Consider the following 14,973-nt stretch of genomic DNA (forward strand, 5'->3'; position numbering starts at 1 on the left):
ATAATTTGTGAATATTTAATTAATTATTATTTTAACAAAATCTAAACCACTTAAAAAAAAAAACAGTAGTTATCTTGGGGACCAAGTAAGTTTTAAGACACTAGCCCCGAAGTTTACAAATCTCCGAACCTCAAGTTCGGGAGTAGGTCCCATGCCTACATAAATATATGTGCAGTAATTTTAGTGTTTTTGTTGTTGTTTTTAGCTATATATGGCTTGTTTGATGTTGATTATGTAAGTTTATTTTTATTATTATTTAAAAAAAAATAGATTGTTTAAATTTAATTAGTTAAATTATTATAATATCATTTTTATATTTAAATTTTATATAAAAAAATTTAAAAATATTTTATTCATTTAATGATATATATTAGTTTTGAATAAAAAAAATCAAATAAACCCATATCAAAGTAACTCTTACCTGAATTAAATTCAGGTAGGTAGGTGTGCTCATTTGATGAAGTTTGTCTGTTCAAGAAAAACATAAGTGATTTGAATAAGTGCATATTGAGATAAAATTATCCAACATTCGTTTTAAGTTAAATAAATGTTATAAAATGTTATATCATTTGGTTCTTCCAACATTAATAAAAAGGAAATAATACAATTTTGTTTTTTTAAAAAAAGGGTTAAAAGTCATTTGAAACAAGACTTTCCAAGCTTAGTCTCTACGGAAACCAGTCTGTATTGGCCCACACCAAAGCTAAGGCTCGGTAACCGAACCTAACCATAATATATGGTTTCCCGCTGTAAGTGTGGACACTGGACAGGCTGAAGAAGTGTCGGAAACACACTACTCTTTCTACTACTACTACTAGAGCTTCTCTCTCTATCTATTCTTTCATGTCTTGTGAGAATCGTCGTCTCAACCTAACCCTAGAATGTCAAGGTAAACAAGAAGAAGAACAAGAACAAGAAGATGATCGATCATCATGATCATGTCTTTATGTTTGTTTTTATATTAAATCGATCGTTAATTTGAAGAACGTACAAATAAACAACATCCATCAAGAATCCTTTGGACTTTTTCTTGTTTCCTTTCTACTCCACCACCGGTGAAAATATTGAAATCTATTTGGATCAAATGATATATATATATATATATCGATCGGTTCTAACAAATTAATGAAATACCCGGAGGAGGATTTGATTAAATGTCAGACATTTATGTTTGTCTATCTATAATAGGAAATCAAACTTTCCATTTCAGGATTGTCTCTCTGTCTTTGTCTCTGTCTCATTACTACTCTGGTTTTTGCAGGAATTGGATTGTAGATGGGAAAGGAATCGCAAGCAAAGTTAAAAATGCAGGTCTTCCAATGGCTAAACAAATTAAAGATTGTGGAGCTAATCTTGAATGCCCAAACTGTCATTACCTTATCTGCAACACTACTGATGTAAGTAGTCTAGTACTAAACACATTCCCTTTTGTCTTTTGATATTAATAGTACTGAAATCATCATACCCAATCGCAGGTTTGTCATGAATGGCCAGGATTTCCAGCAGGAGTAAAGTTCGACCCATCAGACACAGAACTATTAGACCACTTAGCAGCCAAATGTAGACCAGAAAACTCAACTGCCCATGTCTTCATCGACGAATTCATCTCCACCGTCGAAAGAGAAGAAGGAATCTGCTATTCCCACCCAGAAGATCTTCCCGGTAACATAAAAACTGTTTCTTTTTTCCTCTATTATTACGTACGTGTGAATGTGAATGAATGAATGAATTAATGAATTCATTTTCAAATAATCATTAGGAGTGAAGAAAGATGGAAGCAGCGTTCATTTCTTTCACAGAACAATAAATGCTTACTCAACCGGTCAGAGGAAACGACGTAAAGTCAGCAATGAGGATCAAGCCAGTAATTCGATCGTACGTTGGCATAAGACGGGAAAGACAAAACCCATTTTGGAAAACGGAATACAAAAGGGATGTAAGAAGATTATGGTTCTCTATGGAAGCTGCAAGAAAGGTTTCAAACCTGATAAATGTAATTGGGTTATGCATCAATACCATTTAGGAACTGATGAAGATGAAATTGAAGGCCAATATGTTGTTTCCAAAATTTTCTATCAACAATCCAAAATTCCTCATCAATTGGTTCAAACCGCTGTTGATCCTTCTACCCCCGTTGCAACTGCTCCCAGCCCCCCTAGACCCCGCAAGCCCGATCAAACTGCTCCCATTCCAAAGGAGGAAATTGATGAGAACTCGAGTAATACCAATACTTGTCTAGCAGGAGAGTCTCAAGCAGATGATTCGATATACGATGCATTGATGTTTGATGATAATAGGATTCTCGATCATTTGGCGCTAGATAAGTTTGGAGATTTGGATAATCTACAACTCGAGACCCCTCCCGATTTCCAGCTTGGTGTAAGTCTTAAACTTAAGAGGTTCAAAATGTCTATAGTTTTCAACTTAATCTCATTAATGGTTTGGTTTGTGGTTGCAGGATTTACAATTATTCGGGTCACAGGACAGCATTTTCGGATGGTTGGACAATTTGTAGAACTAGATTTCGAATCTTTGTGGTGTAATTTTTAGCGATAAACTACTCGAATCTCTTTATTTATATGTTAAATGAATTTTTTTGCTGTTCGTAATCTAGAAAAGAATACAAAATTGAGCGCAAAACTCGTTTACCATATTCAAATAATACAAACTTTGAGAATAATCAAACTTACTTGAAACCTGCCCTGTTCTTGAGAATGAATACACATCTAATCTATATAGTAAACTAAACTAACACAATCATATATATATAATGGATCGTGGTTAACCGCTCTCTCGTCTGCAATTACCGGGGAGAAGATATTTATACTGATCGGCATTCTCCAACAAGTAAGCAGGCAAATGAACAGCTGAATAAGAACGAGGAATTGGACCCATCTTTCCGATTATCTCCTTAAACGTGTATTCCTCAGGCAACATATCGTAAAGATCAGCTCCTTTACAGATTATGTCCTGAATCCTATCAGGGTTAAGATAATGACTGAACCTCACTCGATCAGAATGGCTGTAGGCCTTCATCTTGAATACGAAATCGCTTATATGGCGGAAACAGAAGCTGCAATGCCAACCCGAATCCGCCAATAGGATATCTGATTGTCTGAAATGAGCATATCTCGTCTGCCCTTTCTGATACCTATGAACGGATCCCCTCCAGCTTTCGTCGTCCCAAAGAAATTCAAAAGAGTACAAGTAATTCTTCAATTGAAGATGAAGGACTGGAGGGATGTCGTCGCACCATCTCAGCAGGTTTATGGTGTGCGCACTGGGGATTTCGTCTACGTCCGACATTATTAACAGATCATCGTCTTCAATTCCTGCTAATCTCAGAAGCTGTTCTACAGCTAGTCTCTGATAACCTTCTTCAACGAAGGGATTTTCGCCTTTCTTGAATCTACCTCCGATTGTAGCGTAGGTCAATCGAGGTTCTATGAACTCGAACTTATCTCGATGAATAGAGAAATGATAGGGTTTGGGTAAGCCAGTGAAAGTTGCATTGGCTTCTAGAAGGATGAACTGTGTGATGTAAGGGTAAAGTTCTTTCCATCTGATTTTGAGAATATCAATTTCATTATTGAATAGAACTGCATCAAATACTCTTCTTGGATATTCTCGAATACCCCATCCATGGAGTTTACATAGAGATTCCATGGATACATTTGGATTGTAATAATGAGGTATTTTCACGAATGGCTTGGGTGGTTTTTGCCATATGGGACGTAGAAACGAAGTGATTTGACCATGATACATGTATATTGTAATCGTCGTCAATGGCACGATTAAGAACAAGAACACAATCATTTTATATTCGATTCCTCTCATTACGCCGCGGAATCTGGAGAAAGTAAAAATTCCTCGTGCCTGTAAACGAATTAGTAATTGATTTTTAGACCTAAAAAAGACCAATTTCAACTTCTTTTTTTGAATATAAAACCTAAAACTTATAAACGCAATGAAGAAGAAGAAGAACTTACCTTGTCACAAACACTGCTGCAGGAATCGTCTCTCTTCTTTGAGTTTGAGTATTCATCTGCCATTTCTTAAGAATGTGGAATTTGAAAAGACGCCGGCGGCAGGGAGATTGGTCGCCGGAGCTTTAAAAGCTATAAAAAAAACAATAATAATAATGTAAAAGAATGGTTGCTTTTATGAAACCCTTTCTTCTTCTTCTTCAGCGTTATTAAGAAGAGAGAGAAGATGAAAATGGGTGGATTATAGAAGAGGGAGAGAGATAGAAAGGCTTGGAATAATTGGAGAATAATTTTTGTAAACAAATAAGATACCAACTTAACAGATCATGCACACATTTATATATACACTTAATTAACATACAATATAATATAATATATATATATTACCATTTATGATTTAAATGGGCACTATTTATTTGAAGATAGGACGAAGACCATTTCAACTGTCAGAAGAGGACCATGAACTTGTTTGATGGGGTCTTTGTTTTGGGATTTTATATTACACTATTATTAATTTCTTATTTTACTGTTCCATATTAGTATAATTTGATAGTGTTTTTTGAATTAAAGGAGAACTAGCATGACACTCTACAACCATGGTTTCCGCTTAAACATAAAACATTTTCAGATAAAATCGAACTCGTGACATTTTGGTCTCTTAAGCCGACTTTTACCACTGAGTTATTTTAGTGAGGATAGTATAACCCTATAATAATGATATATAATTCAACTTAAGGTTTTTTTTTTAGAACGTTAGGTTTGTTTCTTTTACATATTACATATAATTCTCGCGAGTTAAACACTATCCCACCAACACAATTAACCAAGTGTGCTGCATGACAGGCTAAAACCTGAGTTTGGGATATCCAAAATTTGTTGGAAAAGAGATAACTTAAACTTTATTATGAAAATTGTAACATTTGAGCTTATATTATTATACTTAAATTATTAAATCAATAATTTCGTTAACTAGGACTTTTTTAGAAATTTTTTTTTTAATTTGGAGAGAAAAAGAAAGTAATGATTAGATATGACTTTTAGATTTTTAGAAAGTTGTAATTTTTTTTTAATTTATAAAATAAATCAGATGTAAATAACTTAAATCTAAATTATTCTTATTTTAATTTTATTAAATTTAAATATAAATAAGTATTTTAATAATAAACTAATTAAAACCTTAAATAATTTTTTTTTTATCAAATATAATATTTATGGACAAAATTCCAAAAAGAAAAAACAAGATCAAACAAGTTCTTAAGAATAATCAACTAAACGCTGGCAGTGAACACGTGTCATCCGACCGAGCCTGAACCAACCACGTCTTTTCCACGGTCCAACTTGTGTCAACTTGAATATTTCATCTTAAATAAAGTTGGTAATTTTCCAATTTAAAACTCAAAAGATCATGTTAAATTTATCTTTAAATATATTTATTTTCCATTTTTTACTTGATTAATTATATATTATATTTTATGATATCATACATAATATTTTCGTCCAAGTAGGGAGGAATCATTCTATTTTGGTAGGTTTTAGGAAATAAGATCATTCTTATTTTCAATTATTTTTATGAGAGAATATTTTTAATTACTTTTAAATAATTAAAGTTATTTCAAGAAAAGTGATCTTATAACTTCTGATATTTGGACACAATCAATTATAATGTTATAATTTATTTTTTATATTGTTTCGGTAGAGGATTATTAAAAAAAATCATAATTGGGGTTTGTGAGGTGGAGGATTATTTTAAAAAAATTGTGTTAATTTTGAGAAAAATATTTTTTTTATAATGAATTTAAAAAGTATCAATATATAATGATAATATATTTTTTTTATTTAAATAAAGATATTAGAGTATTTTGGTTAATTAATTCGTGATTAATACAAAAATTAATAGAATGATATAAATTAAATTTGAATTTAAAAAAAAAAAATCAACACATCAAAATCTTAAAAGTAATTATACTTTCAACTTTGAAGGTAAATGTCACAAATATAGTAAAAAACCAAAACTTAAATTATATAGTATAAAAGTATAATATATATATATATATATATATATATATATATATATATATATATATTACTATATATATATATATTACTAATAATATTTTTTTAATATTTTGGTTGAAAACACATTTGAGTTGGAAAAATAAATTATGTTTTTTAATATTTTATTTGAAAATATTAAGATGATATAATATTATACTTTTTTAATTATAAATATTAAAAATATTCATTTAGTTTGAAAAAAAATACATTGTTGTTGTATATATATTAGGCTCTCGATAAAATAATATTCGATAAAGTAATAAATTTTTATAGTCTCGAATCGGGCCGAATAGCTAAAGTAATAATTTCGATAAATTTAATAAGTAATATAATTTTTTGGAGTATATAGATCCCATTTGATATATAAAGTAATAATATACTATTTTTTAATAATTCAGAGTGTTTTAATAAAATATGAGTTCACCGTTGTTTGATTTGTATGAAAATTTATATCCATTTAAATCTCATCTCTCACTTCTTGCAAAATTTTATAAAATTGTGGAGTATTTCTATCATATTGTAGGAAAAAATTACTAAGTTTTATTGTTGCTCTAATTGCTTCTTTGCAAGAAACATGCTCAAAAACACGTCTATCATCATCATTGTCTTCATGTTGATTGTTTTCTCTCTTATTGTTGGCAAGTTCCATTCAACATATCTCATATAAACAGACCCGCTTTCGCCAAAACGCCTAAAGGACTTGATATCATCCCATGATTTAAACCTCTCCACCAAACCAAGAGAGTAATCAAACTCTGGACCATTATCACCATACAATATTTTCAAAAAATATTTTGCATTCTCTTGAATTAAATCTCCTGATATATTTACCCGCTCTTGATGTTGAAGAATCCATTCATACAAAGTCTTTTCTAGATTTGGAAACTTTGCGGATTTGTGTTGTTTGGCATCAGGTTTCGTCAAATCAACCGAGAGATATTTTGATGACCACTTAATTGTATTTGATATTGTCGACTAATCTTGTTATTAAATTTTTAAGAAAACTCATTTTTGTAGCTCTTTTTGAGACAAAGCTGGAATATTCTCGCTTTTATACTCGCGCAATGCTTTACGCATTTCACATGTCACGGTTATATGCTTCACCCCTTTGAGATGTGAAGCCATTAGAGATTAATTTAATAAGAAATAAGAGAGTAATATAAGATTGATTAGAGAATAAAATAGAAGAATAGTAAAAATTGTGTACGGTATGTATGTACTTAAAGATGAATATTTTGAGATGAAAATAATCTTATAACATATGATATTATATTATTTACCGTACATATTAAATGACTTTGAAAATAAAAAATGTTTTATAATTGATTATATTTTAACAACTTATACAATAAATGAACCTGGTATAAAATTTGTATTTTGAAATTCAATAACATTTAATAAAATTATATTTTATTATTATATATGTAAAATAATAAATTACTATTTTATCGATTAAATAATATTTCGATAATATAATATTTTTAGATGGACAACATTATTATTTTATAGATAATCTATTATTATTATTATTATTATTATATATATATATATATATATATATATATATATATATATATATATATATAACACCCTTATACACCACATTTGCATATCTTCTACCTCATTTAAAAAGAAAGAGAAAATATTAAATAAAATATAAGAGAGAAAAATATTTTCTCTTTTTTTCCAAATGAGATAGGTGTTATGCGAATGTGCTGAATAAAAGGTGTTGTATATATCATTACTCTATATATATATATATTAAATTTTCTTCTAATAACTTAAGGATATATAAATATACATTTTTTATTCAATATATGTATAAATACTAAAATGATAAATATATATATATATATATATATATATATATATATATAAATATATATATATATATAGGTTATTTGAGAAGACAAAATATAATTTATCAGATTTTTTTATTTATAAAATATAGACAACATGAATAGTTGGATTTATTTAATAAATGATTGAGTTTCCAAGAGTCAGTCAATGAGTTACTTTTAGAAGTCTTTTTTTTTTTTCTTTTTAATTAGTAGCAATAACTAATTTCAATTATTTATTCGTCAACTCTTAAGATCAACTCATATTTAACCTAACCTACAAAAATCATTTATTTTTATAAATAATTTTAGATGCACGCCCATTTAAATCAAGAAAAAATATAATTCATAAAAACTATTTTGCATCCGATCCGATGCATGTAGTGTATTTTTGAAATAATATTTGAAAAAAGAAAAGAAAAATGAATTTGCAGAAAAATCCAAATCCAAATGGTTGAGTCACACTGACCACTACTTAATTATCATTATATTGTATAAATTGACATTATCAATGTAACGTGACATTATTTTGTTTTTGTGGTAACCAATATTTCGTTAGAAAATTCAAAGTTATCACTTAGTTAAACAAGTAACAAATTTAATATCTAAAATAAGAAAACAAAAGACATTTCAAATTTCAGCATCTCTTGTTTAATTGGGTAAACAATTGAATTTCAAAATTCACATATAATCATTATTGATTAGATCAAGTTAGGCTCAAAGCTCAAGCTAGCTCACCCAAAAATAATAATTTGAAAATAAAAAATAAAATATTTTTTTTAAACTAATAAAAAATTTGTTTAATTTTTCTCCTTTATTTCTTCAAGTCTATCAATAATTTGGTTCAAACCAACCCTAACTTCAAATCTTAGATCCGTTTCGAATTAAATAATTAACGATAATAGTTATGTACAATTATAAAAACCAACTAATTAGAGATATATGTAAATGGTAAATGGTTAATGTACATCTCCATCACATGCATTAATGGATATACCCCACTAGAAGGAGGAAGATTCCTTGAAGCCCCCTTACAAGGCCATAAAATGGTAGAAACGTCACTATACTAATATTGCCCTAGACAAAGATATTGAGGAAAATATTATCCATATATTTCCCATTTTAAGTATTTGCAATAAATTTCTTATCCTTTTCTCTATTGATTTATTTTGACAGAGTTTCAAAATAGCTAAATAATTGAATTTAATCAAATACGACGTTGAAACGGATGGATAAGATGTTAGACTATTCAAACTAATATCTATTTTAATTAAGACGATTGTGATATTTTGCGAATCTTTTAAAATTTAGAAAATTAACAATATAAAAGGTTTGTTCATGAGTAACCCATCAAACTTGTTTGAAAATATTTAAATTATTATAATGAACACTATTTAATTGTAATTTTCCAATGATTTTGATGTTTTTCTTATATCATTAGAAGACTTTTGAGTAATAGATACAATAACTTATAACAACAATATTTGTCATAACTTAAATTTTATTGTTTTTGACGAGTTGTATCATATTTTTTTTTTGCTGTCTTTGCCAACGCATGAAAAACAAAAACAAAAAATGCCCAAGTTTTTTATTCATGAAAGATCATGAATAATGGTTGAGATTGATGCACAAATGTTGGATTATTTAATCAATAATATATATGTTGAGAAACTTTCATCATGTTTGTTAATAAATAATTATTCAATCGATCAGACGACCTTGGATATATTATATTTGCAATATTATTGTTACACGAGATGAGATGGACGAATATTCGTGGCATTATATATAATACAAAAATGATCTTTTATTTCAATGGGCGGGCGGCCATTTACATGAAGTTAGCGTCGAACAAAAACGAAGGGGATGGTACAACGCGTAGACGGTTTGGAACATGGGATGAAGTTAAGGTACGTACGTAGTTTGCAACTTGCAATGGTCAACTATGAATTAATCTTAAAATATTATTTATATTTAATAATAACTACTTTGCCAACTGTTGTTTTTTCCAGACAACTCCAATTAATATTATTAATGTCTCCCAACCATATTTTAAAATATACATATACATTTTAGGATGAGTTTACATTTTCTTATATCGTATCTCAATATAATTAATTACTTGAATAATGAAATTATAATATATAAATTTTAGACTTGTAGATTTTTTCGGCTTCAACTATTTGAATGAGTTATAATATATGTTAACTGTTTATTTATAGATAAATGATTGAGAGAAGAAATTTGCGAGATTAAATTTGAAAGGGGATGATGTGGTGGCACACAATCTCTAATTCGGTGAAAATATAATAAATTTTATCTCCTCGTTCTTTATCATATTTTCAGTCAGTGATGTGATGACACGCATGCCAACAGTAAGTCTACCCAGGACAACCCATTTAATGAAATAAATAAGACATTTTTAGTACTTTTAAACATAAATACATCTAGCCTAATGGTTTGTTGAAATCATAGGATTATTATGGTCATTAGTTTTAACCTCACTAAAAATTTCTTTTTTTAATCTCGTTTTTTTAGGATGGGGCAGTCCAAAACTCGAGGCTCGCACTAGTAACACGTTATTTCTTCCCTCATTCCCTCCCCTGTCACTTCTCTTATTTGTATAAGTAAGGTTAAATAACTTTTGTAATTTATCAATTTAATACTATTGTTTTTAAATTGCTATACTATTCTTATGCAAAAATGATCATAAATAACCTATAACTTAACTACAATTTTATTTGAGTTGGTATATTATATTCTAACTCAAAACTCTTAACAATTCAATAAAAGACAAAATAAGCATAGATAAATCATTTAGTTTATGTTTTTTGTAATTTAAATATTTTCATCGTTTTAAATAAGATATTAAACTAGGAGTTGTAAAAAAAATAAAGCATAATAAATTATATCATCATGATTCATGAGAAGATGTTTATAAGAAATTAAATTATTTTAAATTCAAGTCATAATTTTAATATTTAGAGTAGTTAGAGGGTTAATTTATTTTTTTTGTTAAGTCAATGACTTTGAAAGAACAAGTCAGTCTTACCAATCAAATATATATATAATATAATATGATATAATTTTTTATTTTATTTTTTGAAGTCTAACAATAAAAACTATAAAATTAGCAATGACCCAAAATGTAAAAAAATACATGCAAAATAAATTATAGTTAACTATTTTAAGAAATAACAATGAAAACATTAAATTATAAAATGTTTCATAACAAATAACATAAAAATAAAATAAAATTAAGAAGCTAAAAAATTATTAAAAAAAATCAAGGAATCTTTATTGCTTTTATGAAAGAGTCTTCTATTATTGTCATAATGATACGGTATACTCTGAATAGAGTAAGAGTATTGGACGACCGCGATTACTGAAATTGTTCTAAAAAAATATAACATGTACAGAGATTTATCGGCTAAATCTAACTAAGCTCTCAATTTCACGTAGGGTTATGAATTTTATTGTTAAATCATGGATCTTTGAACTGAATGGGGAAGGAGACCAAGGGATTCTTCATGAGGAAAGAGAAGGTAGATTTAGAAGTGAATCAGAAGCTATTGTTTTATGTTAATTAAGTATTGTTCTTGCATGACCTTAATAGTGGGAGTACTAGAAGAAGAAGAAGCTTGACTAACTGTGTAGAAATTAATTGCAATTGTGTTTCTTTTTCAGCATATATATGAAAGGTAGTCAAGTCACCCATTGAATTCTGTCTTAATTAATTGTATTATTAATTAGTTCATCCTGTTTTGAAATTTTGATGTAACTCTCACGTTAATGACTTTTTTCATTCAACAGTTATGATTACTTAGGTGCTAAACACCTTAGAAAATAAATTGTAACTTCAAGAAGAAAATAAACTATATTATGCTTTGATTTGATTCATTTGAATGTTTCGGAACTATATATTAAGTTTTAATTTAAAATATCTTGTTACTAAGAGAGTCATAATTAATTATAAGTAATATATAAATAACAGTAATTTGAGTGAAAATAAAAGTTACGAGGAAATCCATAATGATAAACAATGTATCTCAGGAATTTATTAGAAATAAGGGTATTTTTTATTAAAAGAAGCATAATGGAATTATCAAAAGATATCTTATATCGAGAGCCACAAATAAATGTTAGAAATGGCTAGTGCAATTATTGAGGAAACTAGTCCGAGGATGATCCAAGTTGATATGATGAAAGTAGCTAAATGTATTGGATGGTTTCAAGCAAAATAGTAGTAATGACATTCGATGTTGTTTTATATAAAATTATTTTCATCACTTGAGTTATTTAGTAAGTTGAAATAATTAACTATGATAAATTAAAAATATCATTTGTTTGAGAATCACTTATCAAATTTAAGTATACAATTGGTCTGGTTAATTCACAAAAATGTCTAATTATTCAGCGGGGTGTAACATTTATAGAGAAATTTATTTGAAGTGAATTTTTTTTGTGAGCAAACTAGATTCATTGCGGTGATGGTTTTTCGATTAGTTTTTGGGACGACATTTAATGTAGTGTCAAAAGTCTAGCTACAACGTATATTGAGTTTGTTTTCATTGATATAGGTATAAATGTCACAATTAATGACATGTTTGATTTGGTTTCATTAGCCGAATTAGATATAGAAGGAGATTAAACATTATGGAGAGTTCGTTTCATTAATAAGTTGTACTTTTGGTATGACGCAAACAAGTGTCCCAGTCTAAACAAGACGTTATGCGTTGACAATACATGAATAATTTCCATGTGGGGCATTGCTACAAGTTGTTCGCTAATTAAGATGAGTTCATATAATTTTGTAAGGAGAAACTTTGGGAGTCAAATGAAGAATCGTTATTCACAGTAAAATTCGTACGAATGATATGTGCATGAAAAAAAATTGTATTATGATTAGTCGTATGTATCACAAGGAGGTTGAATCGACAACTCACTTACTTTTGTATTATCGAGGGTACTTTTGTAATATCTAAAATCTTTTGTGGAGTATCACTAAAATTCATTGGGTGATGTCCGAGTGTTTGTGTAGTTATTAGGAAATTTAGATTGATGCAGCTAATATGGAAGATCTATATAATTTGGTTATCATTCCAATTATTTTTTGGTGAACTATCTGGTTTGAGAGAAATTGTTTAAATTTTCATTAATCGTAGTCGTCCGATTCGTATCATTCATAATGCTATTATTATTGATGTTTTCTGAGATTCATTCCAACAAGCGATAACGTATGTCGGGGAATTCATCGTTCTTCTCGAGAACTTACGAGCTCCATAACCTATTGAGTGACGTTTTTTAATTTTATTTTTTGTTTTATATTTTATATTTTTATTTGTTTTCTCTTAACATATGTTATGTTTTTGTCGTTGATTGTTTAAACAATTTTTATTTTTATTTTTAATATACATGTAATTTAAAAAAAATAAAAAATAAAATCAAATATAGGTTTTATAAACTTCATGTGAAGAACAAAGACGAGTGATTATAAATGTAAAATTTTAAAATAATTTAATTTATGGATTATTAAAAATTTAATTAGTGGTGATTTTAATAATATTTTTTTTAATAAATATTATTATATAATGATAAAACATATTTTTAAAATAAATATAAAATATTTTAATAAATTAAATGATTTTATTTATTAGAATGATAAAAGTATATTTTATTTTTATAAATATATAAAGAGGCTTATAACATTATATATATATATATATATATTTGTAAACTAGTACCCTAAAAATAGCAACTTCTCACCAACTACAAAAACAATTACATTAACTCTATTAATTGTACTTAAGAAAACAAAAATAGAAAATTTAATCGTAAATTAATTAAAGTAAGATTTATGAATATCGAGTTTAGTGAGCCCATCAAGCCCATGTTATGACACCCACACCACATGTGACATGACAGCCCAATGCAATAGATATTAATTTGTTTACCCTTTCTTTCACTAGTCAATCTTTTCTGTTTAGTAATTTATGGTCTTAAACAATATTTTAATTATTTTATTTAAATAAATAATTTATATGAAATAAAATAAGTTGGCGATTATTAAATAAAATAAAAAGCAATGGTTGTGATGGAAAGAGAGATAGTAGAGTGACAGCTGCACTAAACGGGTCCACTATTCTTCACATGAGCCTTAATTATTATTATTATTTATTATAAATATGAATTAATTAATAGCATATCTCCCCAACCAACAGCTTCTGCAAACCTAACCCTCATTTTCGGCAATTACTCCATTTATTATTACTACTACCATCATCCATGATCTTATTATACAGATCCATCAATGGAGAACTACTGATCTCTCTCTACTCAACTCAGGTCAGGTGAACAAGAAGAATGGCGAGCGCGACCTGCATTCCAAGGTTTTCTTATCAGAGGCTGAGATATGAAGAAGAAGACGATGGTGATGAATTAGGAGCGAAGAAGAGAGAAATTGGCGTAGAGAAGAAGGAGAAGAAGAAGAATCGGAGGAAGATGAGGTTGAGGAGATGGAAGAGAAAGATAATTGTTAGGATTAGAATTGGAAGGTTGAAGAGATGGTTGATGCGACGGAAGGCGAGTAAGGTGGTTGCGGCGTCGCTGGCTAAGGTCGCGACGAGATTGAAGGAGAGTCAGTCTCATTTTGGGGATTTATTTGCAGGAAATTACCTCTTTTTGCAGATCAATCCTCCTCCTCCTCCTGTTGTTTATCACCATGCATTTTAAGCTTTTATCAACCCTAATTAACTCAATTAATATATTATTCTCTTTTCTTCTTTTAATACTTAATTATTAGATTAATGTATGAAGAATTATAAGACTGAAAATGATGTCAATTAATATATTATTCTCTTTTCTTCTTTTAATACTTAATTATTAGATTAATGTATGAAGAATTATAAGACTGAAAATGATGGTGTATATTTCATTTAATGATGTAGCTAAATTGTATGAATTGTCATGTCAGTTTTAACTTCTTTTTTTCATATTTTATTTCATTTCACATATTATTTAGTAATTCAACAATTATAAAAAATAACTTATGTTTTTATTATACATTTTAAAAAATAAAAAATAAATAGCCAGGT

At 28.2% G+C, this 14,973-nt stretch overlaps 3 protein-coding genes across 3 annotated transcripts; 2 read left to right on the forward strand and 1 right to left on the reverse strand.

Annotated features, from left to right (window-relative positions):
• The first annotated feature begins 775 nt into the window (after positions 1-775).
• Positions 776-2,633, forward strand: LOC124938444 (SUPPRESSOR OF GAMMA RESPONSE 1). The gene is made up of 5 exons (XM_047478886.1): positions 776-889; positions 1,262-1,397; positions 1,476-1,662; positions 1,760-2,379; positions 2,459-2,633. The coding sequence occupies exons 1-5, from the start codon at positions 882-884 to the stop codon at positions 2,513-2,515; spliced, it is 1,008 nt and encodes a 335-aa protein (XP_047334842.1). The 5' UTR covers positions 776-881; the 3' UTR covers positions 2,516-2,633.
• LOC124938443 lies at positions 2,629-4,292 on the reverse strand. Its single transcript, XM_047478885.1, has 2 exons — positions 3,990-4,292; positions 2,629-3,876 (listed from the first exon to the last, which is right to left on the reverse strand). The coding sequence occupies exons 1-2, from the start codon at positions 4,050-4,052 to the stop codon at positions 2,782-2,784; spliced, it is 1,158 nt and encodes a 385-aa protein (XP_047334841.1). The 5' UTR covers positions 4,053-4,292; the 3' UTR covers positions 2,629-2,781.
• A 9,850-nt stretch (positions 4,293-14,142) lies between these two features.
• On the forward strand, positions 14,143-14,711 carry LOC124940479. Its single transcript, XM_047481003.1, has one exon. The coding sequence runs from the start codon at positions 14,243-14,245 to the stop codon at positions 14,609-14,611; it is 369 nt and encodes a 122-aa protein (XP_047336959.1). The 5' UTR covers positions 14,143-14,242; the 3' UTR covers positions 14,612-14,711.
• The last annotated feature ends 262 nt before the right edge of the window (positions 14,712-14,973 follow it).

The sequence above is a fragment of the Impatiens glandulifera genome, chromosome 5 (assembly GCF_907164915.1).
Source record: "Impatiens glandulifera chromosome 5, dImpGla2.1, whole genome shotgun sequence".
Lineage (NCBI taxonomy): Eukaryota > Viridiplantae > Streptophyta > Magnoliopsida > Ericales > Balsaminaceae > Impatiens > Impatiens glandulifera.

Coding starts and splice junctions, on each gene's coding strand:
- LOC124938444 (XM_047478886.1), top strand. Junction 1,398..1,475: donor TTATCTGCAACACTACTGAT/GTAAGTAGTCTA, acceptor ACCCAATCGCAG/GTTTGTCATGAATGGCCAGG. Junction 1,663..1,759: donor CCACCCAGAAGATCTTCCCG/GTAACATAAAAA, acceptor AATAATCATTAG/GAGTGAAGAAAGATGGAAGC.
- LOC124938443 (XM_047478885.1), bottom strand. CDS start 4,052: ATGGCAGATGAATACTCAAACTCAAAGAAGAGAGACGATTCCTGCAGC. Junction 3,877..3,989: donor GCAGCAGTGTTTGTGACAAG/GTAAGTTCTTCT, acceptor ATTCGTTTACAG/GCACGAGGAATTTTTACTTT.
- LOC124940479 (XM_047481003.1), top strand. CDS start 14,243: ATGGCGAGCGCGACCTGCATTCCAAGGTTTTCTTATCAGAGGCTGAGA.